Below are 12,188 nucleotides of genomic sequence, written 5' to 3' on the forward strand. Positions count from 1 at the left end.
CGCTTCTCTAGATTAGTGTACTTCCTAAGGTTGGGCACTTGGCTGAGCCTCTCTCCCTCACCAGTGTGAATGAAAGGGCACCACATATATCTCGACTAGTTCATGCCTGCAGAGCGAACATAAACCTCTTTTGAATTCCTGACTCCGAAGTTAGGATATTTGGTTGCTTGCTTTGCACTCGCTAAAAAAAATCAGAATGAGAAGAGGTCAGTTTCCCTACCTACTCTTTGAGTTGGAGTTTCTTTCAGTGCTTCTCTCCGCAAGTTTTCTTACACGGCCCATAATCAATCTTTTTTCTTCCGCTTTTGTGAACTGCTTTATACTTTGCAAGACTAGTCCTTCCCTTGTCTGGTCCCGTCACTCCCTTTCCTTCCATTCACTGATGTGTACGACCCTTCGTCATGCTTTCCCCTTTACACATTCATAGCTTTCTACCCGATTGCCTATGCTTTAGAAAGAGAATTAGAAAACGCATTCTCTAAAGCAAGCCAACGCCTTGAAGGAGGAAAGCAAGCCTCTTTACCCGAAAAGATAGGTTTTTAACCGGTAAACCAGAAAAGATTCTGAATCGGTAAACCTTAAGAAACTTCTCTTTCTAGAGGATCTTTCCGCAAGAGATATAGGGTGGTTGGTTATTAGTTTACCTACGATATTGAATATAGAAAGTAGAGCTAGAAAAGAGCTCTTTCTTGCTTTACTAGGAATAGCTGTCGGCTGCCTTCCTGCCTAACTAAAGAAATTCTTTGGCTTGCGTGCCTACCTAGCTCGAGTTCCACTATTCGAGTGCCTAAGGTGAGTTTCCAAGGGGTTGGTTTCAATTGGAGATATTCCTCTTTTTAGGCCTTTTTAGGCTTGGTTATCAAAACTTAAAGAATTCGGGGTGATAAAACGCCAACGGACTCAGCTGGCGAGTGTGAGGCTATGGATATAGTCTAAAAGGGGAAGAAGTCACTTTTCTAAGGAAGCAGCCAAGTCACACTATGGAATAGCCTCACTCTTCTCCTCTGTTTTGTAAGTGAAGGAAAGGTCGCTATCAGGCGAGTTGAACTTGATGGCTGCGAAAGCCTTAATTCAATAAAAATGTTATATGGTTTTAGCTGATTACGAGCACAGCAGGGTAGTAATGCCTAAAGCTAAAGGAAGGGGAGAGACGAGTAGTACTAATTAGGGTCTTTGCCAGGAGTCCAGAGATTATGGAATTTACATAGCATAAAGACGGACATTCTGCTTCAAGTTGCCGGACCCTCCAATAAGTCGTCTATTTTTTCGTGAGCCCTAGAATCAGTTTGCCTAAAATCACTTGATGGAACAGGCTCGGCTAGATCAAAGCACTTTTTTCTGACACTCCCAACTACTCCTCTATACATATAGGGAAGACCACTACTGAGACTGGAACTCAAAGGCCTCCAACGGCTTCTTCAACTCCTGGTAAGGCGGAAGCTCTTTTAGGGCTTAGGACGAGAAAGACGGATTTTACACTAGGACCTAAAACCAGCTGACTTAACAGATGGATTGGCCTTGCCTACTTCAATGCCAATTCCAACATCAATGTCAACTGAAATAAATGCCAATTGGGGCCTGGACCAACATCGAAAAAAAGTACAACTTCTGGAACTGCTGATAGACCTCTTCCCTTAAAGAAAAGAAAGATAGAGTCTACATTGCCTTAGCTAATAGAATCGAAAGATAGAGTCTACGCAGCTACCTTGCCTTAGCTAACTCTCTTAAAAGATAGAGTCGAGTCTACGCAGCTACCTTGTCTTACCTTGCCTTAGCTAATAGAAAGTATACTCACTCTGTAAAGTCAAGAAAGTGGACACGGTTATCAACCTTCATCTCTTATGAGATTTCTCAAATCTCACTACTAAGGTATAAGCAATATGGCAATGGTAAGGAATATGGACGGCAACCTCTTAGCTATGAAGTGTAGCGTATACAATTAAGAAAAAATAGAGGCTAAAAACGGGTTTTAGGCCTTATTGAGCCCTATCTTTAGGCCTTAGATAGCCCTTGCTTTCTTTGCCCGGCTTTAGGCCTCATTTAGCCGTGCTTTCTGCTTCTGTAAGAAACGACTTCTCTGCCTATTCTTTTACCGATCTCGCTTAGGAGCCCTTTGCCTAGCCTGGGTTTACTTTCTTCTTTCTTAGCCCGGTTTTAGGCCTTATTTCACTTATTTACCCTAGCTTTCTTCTTCTGTAAGAAACTTATCTGCCTGCCTTTCTTCCCTATCTGGTTTAGAATAGAACCGGTAACCTTAGCAGACTCCCTAGCCCTAGGCTTGCAGCTTTCCTTCCCGGCTTAGGCCTTCTATCGCTTAGGAACCGAACCCTGGGCTTGCTGCTTTCTTTCCCGGCTTACGAACCCTTTTCTCTAGCCCGGCTTTCTCCTTTCTTTGCCCGGCTTTAGGCCTTATGAACCCTTGACTTTCTTCTTCTGCTCTGCTGATGTAACTTCTCAGCCAGCCTTTCTTTCGTTACCCTATTCGTTACCCATTCGTAACAAACTTCTCTACGGAAGCCATAGCCATAGCTACTACACCTATTAAAGTCAAGCTAGACAGAGGCGCCCCATAGGGGCTTATACCATACCATACCAGAACTAAGGTAAGGCGTAGTTAGCCAGAACAAAGGTCTAGAATAGAGAGGTATTACGTAATAAAAGAGAGATTCGGTCTTACTGAAACTCACCTTGTTGACTTGCTTGCTTAAAGCAATTCGTTCCTTCTCCTTCGACTCACTTACTTCGTTCCTTCGAACATAAACAGACTAGCTTGACCCCTCATTACTTAATTCGTTGACTTACTTAGCTAGATCTTCTCTTACGAAATTACTAATATCGAACTAGGTGATCTTCGGTCGAAGCTGGAAGAAGAAGTTACGTGTAAACAATCTATATTTTTCTTCTTAGCCAAAAGATAGGGCTAGCTTGGGTCTAGTCGGTAAGGCTACCCTGCTTTAGACCCTACATTCACAGCCTATTCTATCAGATATAGCTTACCCGTGTGTAAGAACCCATGTAGTACCCCAACAGGGTCTTTATCCCTCTTTTTCTTCTACGAACCCTTTTCCCTAGCCCGGTTATTCGCCCTAGGACCGCAGCTTAGGAATCCGCAGCTTTCCTTCCCTCTCTATCGCCTTTTCCACCCTTGCTTAGGCGCCTTCTTTCGCTGTTGAACCCCGGAACCCAGCTGCTTTCTTAGCCCGGCTTTAGGCCTCATTTACCCGTGCAAACTTAGAACGAGCGTAAAAGAACCTCTTTGTACCGAGACCAAAGGCTTCTATTTGCGCCCATCAATTACGTATTTAATACTCATTGGTGACCTCTTTAATTTCTTACCTCCTACCTCTGTGGTACCAGCTTTAGGCTTTGCCCGGCTTTTAGGCCTTCTTTGCCCACCTTTTCGCCTTGCTTTCTGCTTGAAATTCCTATCTAGTAGGGTAAACGATTCAAAAACCTATCTGGTTTACCGATTCAAACCAACCCTTTTCCTGCTTATGAGCCTCTACCCGGCTTGGAACTTTAGGCTTTGCCCGGCTTAGGCCACCTATCGGCTTATTCACCCTAGCTGCTTTCTTTCCCTAACCAAATTGTCCTAGGTAATGGGTTGGCTGAGACTGACTTATCGGATTCAAATCCTTCTCCTTCTTAATTGCCATTAGCCTCGGCTTTTCCAGGCTTAGGCCTTCTTTCGCTGTTGAATCCTAGTCTTTCAACGATAAGAAATGTGAACATTTTCACACATATCTTTCGATGTTTGAGTTAGACTTGAAGTAGAACCCTTTGGCACGTTTAGACCCTCCTTCTGGTAATCCACTATAATATAGGCTTTCAAAGCCCAGTTTGAGCTTATTCACCCGAGCCCTTTTTTCCCATGGCTTTAGAAGAGCTAATAGCTCGCAAATCTCATTCTTTCATTCGATTCCATATTACATCGTACCTAGGTAAAGGGCTAGTTACTAGCTTACAATTATCGGATTCATATGGTTACTAGCTTATCGACCCACACCATAAGGACGAGATTATCCACTGTTTCCTTCCGTTCAATTAATTACATCTCTTTTCTCTTTATCCTTGATCTTGTGTTGATTAATTAGAGACAATCTATTTTGGTTGTTATATACGGTTGATTCTAACTTGATCTTCAATTGTTTTGTTTTGTGCTTGGGAACTCGAAGTAAGAGTTGTGGGCACTTTGTTTGCAACGGTAGATAGAACTTCTAAAAGGTATTTCTTTCTATCCCTCTTTATATGAAATAACGAATTCATATGGTTGCTAGCTTCCTATTCTACAGCCATTTCCTTCTCTTATGTTATTCGTTCACGGTCTAACGAATAGACTGAAATGCCTAAGGATAAGGGGCTTCCTATTCTACGGAAAGGTAAGGTAAGGAACTGACGCTCAAGGAAAGGAAAGAAGCTGTTACGGCAAAGTCAGTGCCTATAGACTATATAGTAGTAAAGCAGAAATAGCGTAATAAGAGAGAGATAAGGCTAGAATGCATTCTTGAGCTTACTTTAGTAAGTCAATCTCACAACTGACAACGAAAGAAGTCCCCCCTATTCGTTACCTACCCCTATTCGGTACTCACTTCTCAGAAGAAGGAACCCATAGCTCCGTAACCAGACAGAGGTGGCCCTAGCCCAGTACTCTTTTGATTACTGATATACTACAATAAGAAATATGGTATATGTGTCAATCAAGAATAAGAAATATGAATAAGAAATATGGTATATGTGTCAATCAAGCTTGATCGAGCTTACACTAAGACTAAGTAAAGAACATTCAAGATGGAGTACACACTAACTAACCTTGCTTACTGAACACTAACTCAATTACTAGACAGATAAAGTAGACGCAGTTACCTAGACTAATAGACAGATAGAGTATAGTCCCCGCAGCTACCTTATCTTACCTAATATCATATATAGATAGAATATAGTAGACCCAGTTACCGGTCTAACCTAATAAGGTTTACTTGCTTGCAACATTCGTTACTTCGTTCTTAATTCGTTACTTCGTAACTGTTGAGTAGCTTACTTCGTTCTTTCGTTCTCCACTCTTCACTTGATTCGTTCCTTCGAAGGACTACGTAATATCATAATAATGGTAGAAATTGAATCACGTTTTGTTTTGGTATTCTATACAAAATTTCCTAAGTCTAAGTTAAGTGTAATTTCTCAAAGAAGATCATTCCTATCTCTTTTGACTGAGACTGTCCTCGTGGGTTGAAGGAAAGGAACTGCCAGGTAAGCAAGGAATGAGTGCTACAGAGACCAGAGAGTGGATTGCAGTCTCCCAACTCAATCAGATAGGTAAAGGTAGTTCGGAGATTGGGAATGGAAGCTAATCAGACTGTCTGGATCGATTGCCTGGAGATTACCAATGGAAAGCGAGTGAACTTCAATCGTTTTATTTATATATTATATAATTCTAATAATATTTAATTTATAATTTAATATATAATTTAATTAATATATAATTTAATATTCTAATTCTAAAAAAATAGATAAAAATAAATTTCTTCTATGTATATGTTATGCAATTTTTTTTTGAATTAAACAATGAAATCTACGAAAAAGCTAACTAAGTCTTAAAAAAAACTTTATATTGTTTCGGATTATTGGTTCTTTATCCCATCGAAAGATTAAATCCTGAATCCATTTATTTTATGGATATCCAATCATATTGGAATACGTAATATCATAATAATGGTAGAAATTGAATCACGTTTTGTTTTGGTATTCTATACAAAATTTCCTAAGTCTAAGTTAAGTGTAATTTCTCAATCCCTTTCCAGTTGTATCTCTTGCAAATTCGAATTTGAGTATAAAATTATCTTTATTCAAACGTTCATATGTATTTCATACATTCGATATCCATCTATGGAGTTAGATAAAGGCTTAGTGAGCGGGAAGGACCTCTTTCTCGGCAGTCTACTTACTTCAGTTAATACCATTTTACAGTGACTCTTTTCCTTTCGCAGTCAGTTCAGTTTAGGCTTAGGCTTATTCCAGTGTGTGATTGTGATTAGGTAAGTGCACTTATGAAAGTGGAGGGATTACCTTTCTCTAAGAAAAGATAGAAATGAGAGATATCCTTTGTTATCGGGGTGAAGCTCTTGGATCAGACAGACCAATCCAGATATTACCCCACGGGGGCGGTAAGGCATCCCAAGGAAGAAAGCAGGTACTGAGCTAGACGAGGGAGTCCGAGGGTTTTTGACCACAACAACTAAAAAAAAGCTTTAGCGCATTTTCCATTCTTCCTTTCACGAGTCATTCTCATGCCCAGGATTTGCACTTCTCTTTCAATCACATCCTGAATGAACCCGAAGAGGCCTCCCCATCCAACTCAATCTTCGTCAATTAGTACAGCTGGGCCGGTTTCGTCTTATTGCTAAAAGAGTGTAGCCATATCGAAGGAAGCCTACACTGAGAAGGACAGGAGGCAAAACTGTATGTATGCGGTGGTTTTTATACTATTCCCATGCCCTTCTATGGTATTCAATCCTTCTACCCTCACTCTTCTTAGTCTATAGAGGAGGTCGGCCGTCATGCCTTATTTTCTTCTCCCTTATTAAGGAATATTACAAAATAATGTTTTTATGAAATTAATATAGAAGCGACAATAAGAAAGTTCACGAAAGAAAAGATGTTAGAAGGAGCAAAATTAATCGGTGCGGGAGCGGCTACAATAGCTTTAGCGGGAGCAGCAATCGGTATTGGAAACGTCTTCAGTTCTTTAATCCATTCCGTAGCCCGTAATCCATCCTTAGCCAAACAATTATTTGGCTATGCCATTTTAGGCTTTGCTCTAACCGAGGCTATTGCCATGTTTGCGCTAATGATGGCCCTTTTAATCTTATTCGTATTCTAATAGATTTGCTTTTTTGCCGTGGTTTTCTCTAGAGAGGACTCGAAATTAGCACAGTGAATGAGACAAGATTTCGTTCACGCGGGGGGCCTTTTTCATCGTGAGTAAGAATAAATTCTTTCTTTCGGTGAGAAAGGGAGGGGGGAGTGGTGAGGCGGGCCCCTTTCAACATCGTATTAGGCTTTGTCCGAGTACCGAAAAATGGAAAGATTTTCCTTCAATGAGGCAATGAGGGACGTCTATCTCCAGAAACCCTGGGGTCATATAGTAAGTAAGTTTTTCTTAAGCCAACCCCGAGCTAGAGACTTTCTGCGCCTATTTCATTCTTTCTTTACTCTCCTTCTGCGCTTATAGTATATAACGTAAGACTGCTCGCTCCGAGCCATCTTGTTAAGGGCTAGGATCTACCTTTCTCATCTTCTTGAAGCCCTTACTACCTTATAGGTACCGACCTTAAGATTGAACTCTTGGTGCCTGACAGGAAGAAGTTCTGCCACTCACCTGACACACGGAAAAAGGAAGAGAAGAAAAACAACAAACTTTAGAGGCGAGACTTATTGCATCCGATTGCCCTGCACAGCCTGTAAAAAGCTTTTTCTCAATCTCTTTTTATTCACCGTTCACAGGCCACCTCAAATCCTATCCTCTACCACCAGCGACAACTAAGGCTTCACCCGCAATCGACTTTTCTCTCTCACCTAGCGTAAAAGAGAATAGAATCTCTCGTTGTCGTTGCGTTGGAGAGGAAAGAAATAGAACCTTTGCTTTGGCGAGATTCTTGCCGAACTTCGGTTACAACACTCTTTCCCTCCGATCTGGGGCTAGCAATAAGGAAGTACTACTATTTTAAATGTAATTAAAGAAAGAGATCTAAGACATACCTATTAACTCATCTAACGACATATTAATATGATAGTTTTAATTTGAAATGAAAGCCTTTCTCAAGCAGGTTGGATGTAATTCAGCTCGCCCTAATCAATAAGCAGGTTTCTTTCAAGGCTCGAATCCGGGGTAGGATCCATTTCATGGGAGAACATCATAGGAGAAGTTCTCAATGGAGAATGACCGGTAACCTACCTGTAGGTAGTCGATCAATCGCTTCCGGGAACGAATGTGAAGTACTTTCTCCCTGGGAAGAAGAAAGGATCCGCTTTGACCAAGTGACTTTTTTCCAGGGCCGGGCAAAGAAGGGAATTATCTAAGACCTGATAAATCTGTAGCTTATTCTATACCAATCACAGCAGATCCGATTCCGAATTCAAAAAAAGGGAGGCAATTTAAAACTACCTCTATTTACATTACAAGGGAAGGAAATTTTGGTAAGGAGTTCAAGCTAAAATCAGTGAAAGAATGCCAGATGCTGCTGGGGAGTTAGAAAGAAGTTAAGTTGTTACCTACCGCCCATGCCTGAGGGAAAGATCTCAGTTCTGGTCACATACTCGTTTTCACGGGAAAACGGCTATATGAGAAGAGAGTAAACCTTCTAAGCTAACGAATTGGAACAAAGATATTGGATTTAAAACAGAGAGAGTAGGTAAGTGTGAAATGAACCGGTCTTCTTCCCCCTTAGAAAGGAACTCTTCGCCTCATACGTGCTCATTGGAAACCTTGACTCTTCAATAGATTCATCTTAACTTAAGAAAAGTGGTACTTTCTCTTGTGCATGGGTGTAGTTCTACTATGCATTCAATTCCTTCAAACAGCTTATTCGAAAACAATCTTCCTTTAGCCGCAATGCAAGACAAGAGAAGCCCCAAAATCGTCCTTTTTTCAAGGGGGTGCATTAAAGCAAGGGCAGAAGCGGTGTGATTCTCTTTTAAAACTATCTTTAACTCCTGAAAGGTTCTTCTAATTCTAATGATTCTAATAAGGCATTTCTTTCTCTGTGGGGCGATCATTTAGCTGCGTTTCACGTGCAGCCCGTGCGTGCATCGATCTGTCCTATCCTTGTTCCCCTTTTTGGGCTACCTCGAATAAAAATATCATAAGATATATAAAACAAGCTCGTATTTTATCTTTGTTACCTTTTCTTAATAATGACAAACAATTTGAAAAAAAGCGAGTTGGTTTTATAGCAATAGTAATTAATCGTTGTTGTTTTAAACTCAATCTATTCACCCGTCTAGATAATATTTTTCCTTGTTCACTAATAAATCGACTAATTAAACTCATGAAAATTAGTCGAAAGCCAATTCTCCTTCTCCCTTGCCCTTTTACCGGGGTTCCCTCTTTCTGGTTAAAAGAAAATGCCAACGTGCTTAAAACATGAAGGATGGGATCTAGCCTTTGGGCTTAGTTCAAAGTTCTGCCTTCTTCCTTAATTAGGAAAAGCCTTTACGCTTTGAGCCGGGCATGACCTCTTAAAGAATTGAATCCGGAGTTCCTTCGCTTGATTTACTCTACAACCCCCCGAAAAGGGTATCACCTCATACCATTAGGGAGATGGTGAGATTCTATTTAGTAAAATAAGCCTTCTCGTGGATTTTTCGGGCTATCTCGGGCCTCCTTTCCCCCTTCTTCGAGACCAAGTATCTGGAAATTCGCCTGCGTAGGCCTGATCTCAACAATTTGATTTTCTCCCTGAGACCAGAAGGTGAAGGCGTCAAAAGAGGCCTTGAGCGGAATGCGAACTTGCTTCCGTGATTAGCATGAGATCGTCAGTCAAGGTGAGTAAGCGCAGACTCTCTTTCGTTACCAGAAAGAAATGCCTAAGGTAACGCCCATAGCTCAGACAGAGGTGGCCCTAGCCGGCTTAGAGCAGTACTGACGCTCCGCTCCGTAACTTCTTTGTACAATCATCTTACTCCCGGCGTAGCAGCCATGTGGCTAATACCGGATGTGGTGATCCCAGAAGAGTGAACAATGCAGGAGTTTTCAAAATATGATGGCACACGGGACACCATGAACCACTTAATGATGTTTTGCAGTAAGATGGCGGCCCACATAAGAAATGATCAGCTGTTGGTGTTTAGCTTCCAGAATAGCTTAACTGGGCCCGCGTTGCGATAGTACACCTCCTTGGAGTACTCGAAGTTGAAGAAGCGGAACGACTTGGCGGACTCCTTCATGAAAGAATACAAGTCTAACCAGGACATGGTGCCCACCAGGTCTCAACTTGAGAGTATGGAAATGAAGAGAAACGAGACCTTTAGTGGGAAGCCCCTGGATCATGAATTTTCTCAGTAAAAAAATCCTGCTACTTTGCTTTGCTCAATAATCCCTAATAGGCCGAGTGATAAGCTACGAGTCCTTGCTCACATGAGACTTAGCAACAGCTACAACCGGACCAGAAACTGAGATGAAAAAACACGTTCAAAACACCTTTTCAAGACAAGATATTTTTTGTGTGCCGAGAGCAAAATGTGTCTTTTTTTATTTAAAAGTACCACGTCTGTTCTCTCTTTTTGGACTTCTCAAGCTTCAAAAGACTACAATAACTTAGATATTTTTTTATCGTATATTGGTCACAGAAACATCACAGGTGGATGTTGGGATACGGTTCGTATATGGCTTTAGGAATTTTTTGAGCTCTCCTCAGGCATGGTTTTACGTGATCATCTAATCTAATAAGGCAGTACCAGATTCCAAGACAAGACTACTGAAAGAAGGTAAAGGCTGTGGAAACCTTGAACTTCCCTAGGAAGAGACTTACCTCTTGGAAATCCATCTCGGGGCGCCTAGTAGCCCTCCTTCACTGACAGACTCCTAATAGCGCGAGGATAGTTGAGCCGCACCGCGTAGTGCATAGGGCGGTTCCTAAGCCGAGCCGGGCTAAGAAAGCCGGTACCTAAGAGGTAGGAGGGCACTAATTCGATTCGTATTTAATACGTAATTAGCCCCAGAACTAGGGATTTCAAGCTATAAGCAAGCCGGATAGGTTTCGAAGAAAGCAAGAAAGAGGAACTAAAAGTCTCTTGTTTTACTTCAGACAGGAGAAGCAAAGAAGAGTGAAGGCGAAGTGCACCTGAGCTAGAAGCATTACACCACCTAGCAACGCTTGAGGAACAAAGAATATTCTAACTTTACTAACATGATGGTATCTCGGTAAGGTTTATCGGTGTGGAAGAGATGGTCCTCGATATGGAAAGGTGGGCTTCTTCTTTAGCACATAGCTGGGCAGAAGCTCAAACCAAACAACGACATGGGATGATTTCCCAAGCTATTGGTGCGGAGTTCCATCTCTCTTTTCCTGAAGCTCTCTTCCTTCCTCTCTTCCTTGATAGTTTGGACCAAATCTGGAACAGAAGCTGGAATTGACCAATGGCACTAGTCCCGATGTCTTGTGGGAACACCTGCTAACTTCTCTATTACTATATCTGACCATATCTCGTACCAAGGCTGAAAAAGTACCGAGATGAACCAGAAGTAGGGGGAAAGACTCCTACTCAGCTCTTCATTGCCAGCTCCAGCTAGCGGTTAGACGCTTCGTTTGTATGGCCTTTCCCTGCATTATATACCACGTTTCATTTTCATAGCCCTACCCACGAACTTCCACTTCTGTTTTCCTTCCTAAGGGTAGCCCTCCACCTCAGGCGATTACGCTCTTCACGGGTTGGATTTCATTTTTTTCATCATCCCGTCAAAGTCTTGTCGCGAGCCAAGTAAAGTGTAGAACATTGACAGGGAACCGCGAGGATAATTGCATCCAGGGCCCGATCTACTACTGACTTTACCTTCCCCTAACATTGATTTGACTCCCATCCCCATACAGATTTGGCTCCAATATAAGAAGACATATAGTCTCAGGCAAAGGAACACTAATCGACTTCACTTCCTTTTTGTACTTTCGCGCCCCTCCCTATAATGTAATGAATTGAATGAGCCCAGCCTCCCGCTACACTCGAGCAAACCTTACGCTTCCCTCTCCAAATTCCCAACAGCTTCTCAAGCAGGGGATTCTTCCATTCTAGCTGCTATTCAATAGCAATGGATCCGAAAGGTCAGGAAGGTGCAAACTTGCTTTCTGCCTCCAAGGAAAGAAGGAATACTATTCGACGAAAAGTAGAAGTAGGGCTTTATTGGCCAAGCCAGTGAAATCGAGACAAGTAAGTCAGTGTACCGAATAGACTCCCTTACTGAATAGGGAGTTTCATTCTTTCTCTAAGAAAAGGAACTCAATCCCCAAGAAGGCAAGAAGAAATAGAGCATCAACTCGAGGAAATTCATCCTAAGCGGAATGGGATATCAGGACCTCTTCTTGCAGAGCCGGAAGGCAAGCATGGGGAAGCGGTAAGACATCCCTGGAAAGCCAATCTGATTTCGGGGGGTAGAGAAAGACTGGGAAAGAGTAAGGTCTCGTAGGAGAAAGATAAGG

General features: G+C 41.9%; 1 protein-coding gene across 1 annotated transcript; it reads left to right on the plus strand.

Moving 5' to 3' along the window:
• The first annotated feature begins 6,543 nt into the window (after window positions 1-6,543).
• Window positions 6,544-8,515, plus strand: LOC136221794 (ATP synthase subunit 9, mitochondrial). Its single transcript, XM_066009220.1, has one exon. The coding sequence runs from the start codon at window positions 6,653-6,655 to the stop codon at window positions 6,875-6,877; it is 225 nt and encodes a 74-aa protein (XP_065865292.1). The 5' UTR covers window positions 6,544-6,652; the 3' UTR covers window positions 6,878-8,515.
• The last annotated feature ends 3,673 nt before the right edge of the window (window positions 8,516-12,188 follow it).

Source organism: Euphorbia lathyris, chromosome 3 (assembly GCF_963576675.1).
Source record: "Euphorbia lathyris chromosome 3, ddEupLath1.1, whole genome shotgun sequence".
Classification (NCBI taxonomy): domain Eukaryota; kingdom Viridiplantae; phylum Streptophyta; class Magnoliopsida; order Malpighiales; family Euphorbiaceae; genus Euphorbia; species Euphorbia lathyris.

Bases quoted from the DNA above. Each gene is read 5' to 3' on its own strand.
- LOC136221794 (XM_066009220.1), top strand. From the start codon at position 6,653: ATGTTAGAAGGAGCAAAATTAATCGGTGCGGGAGCGGCTACAATAGCT.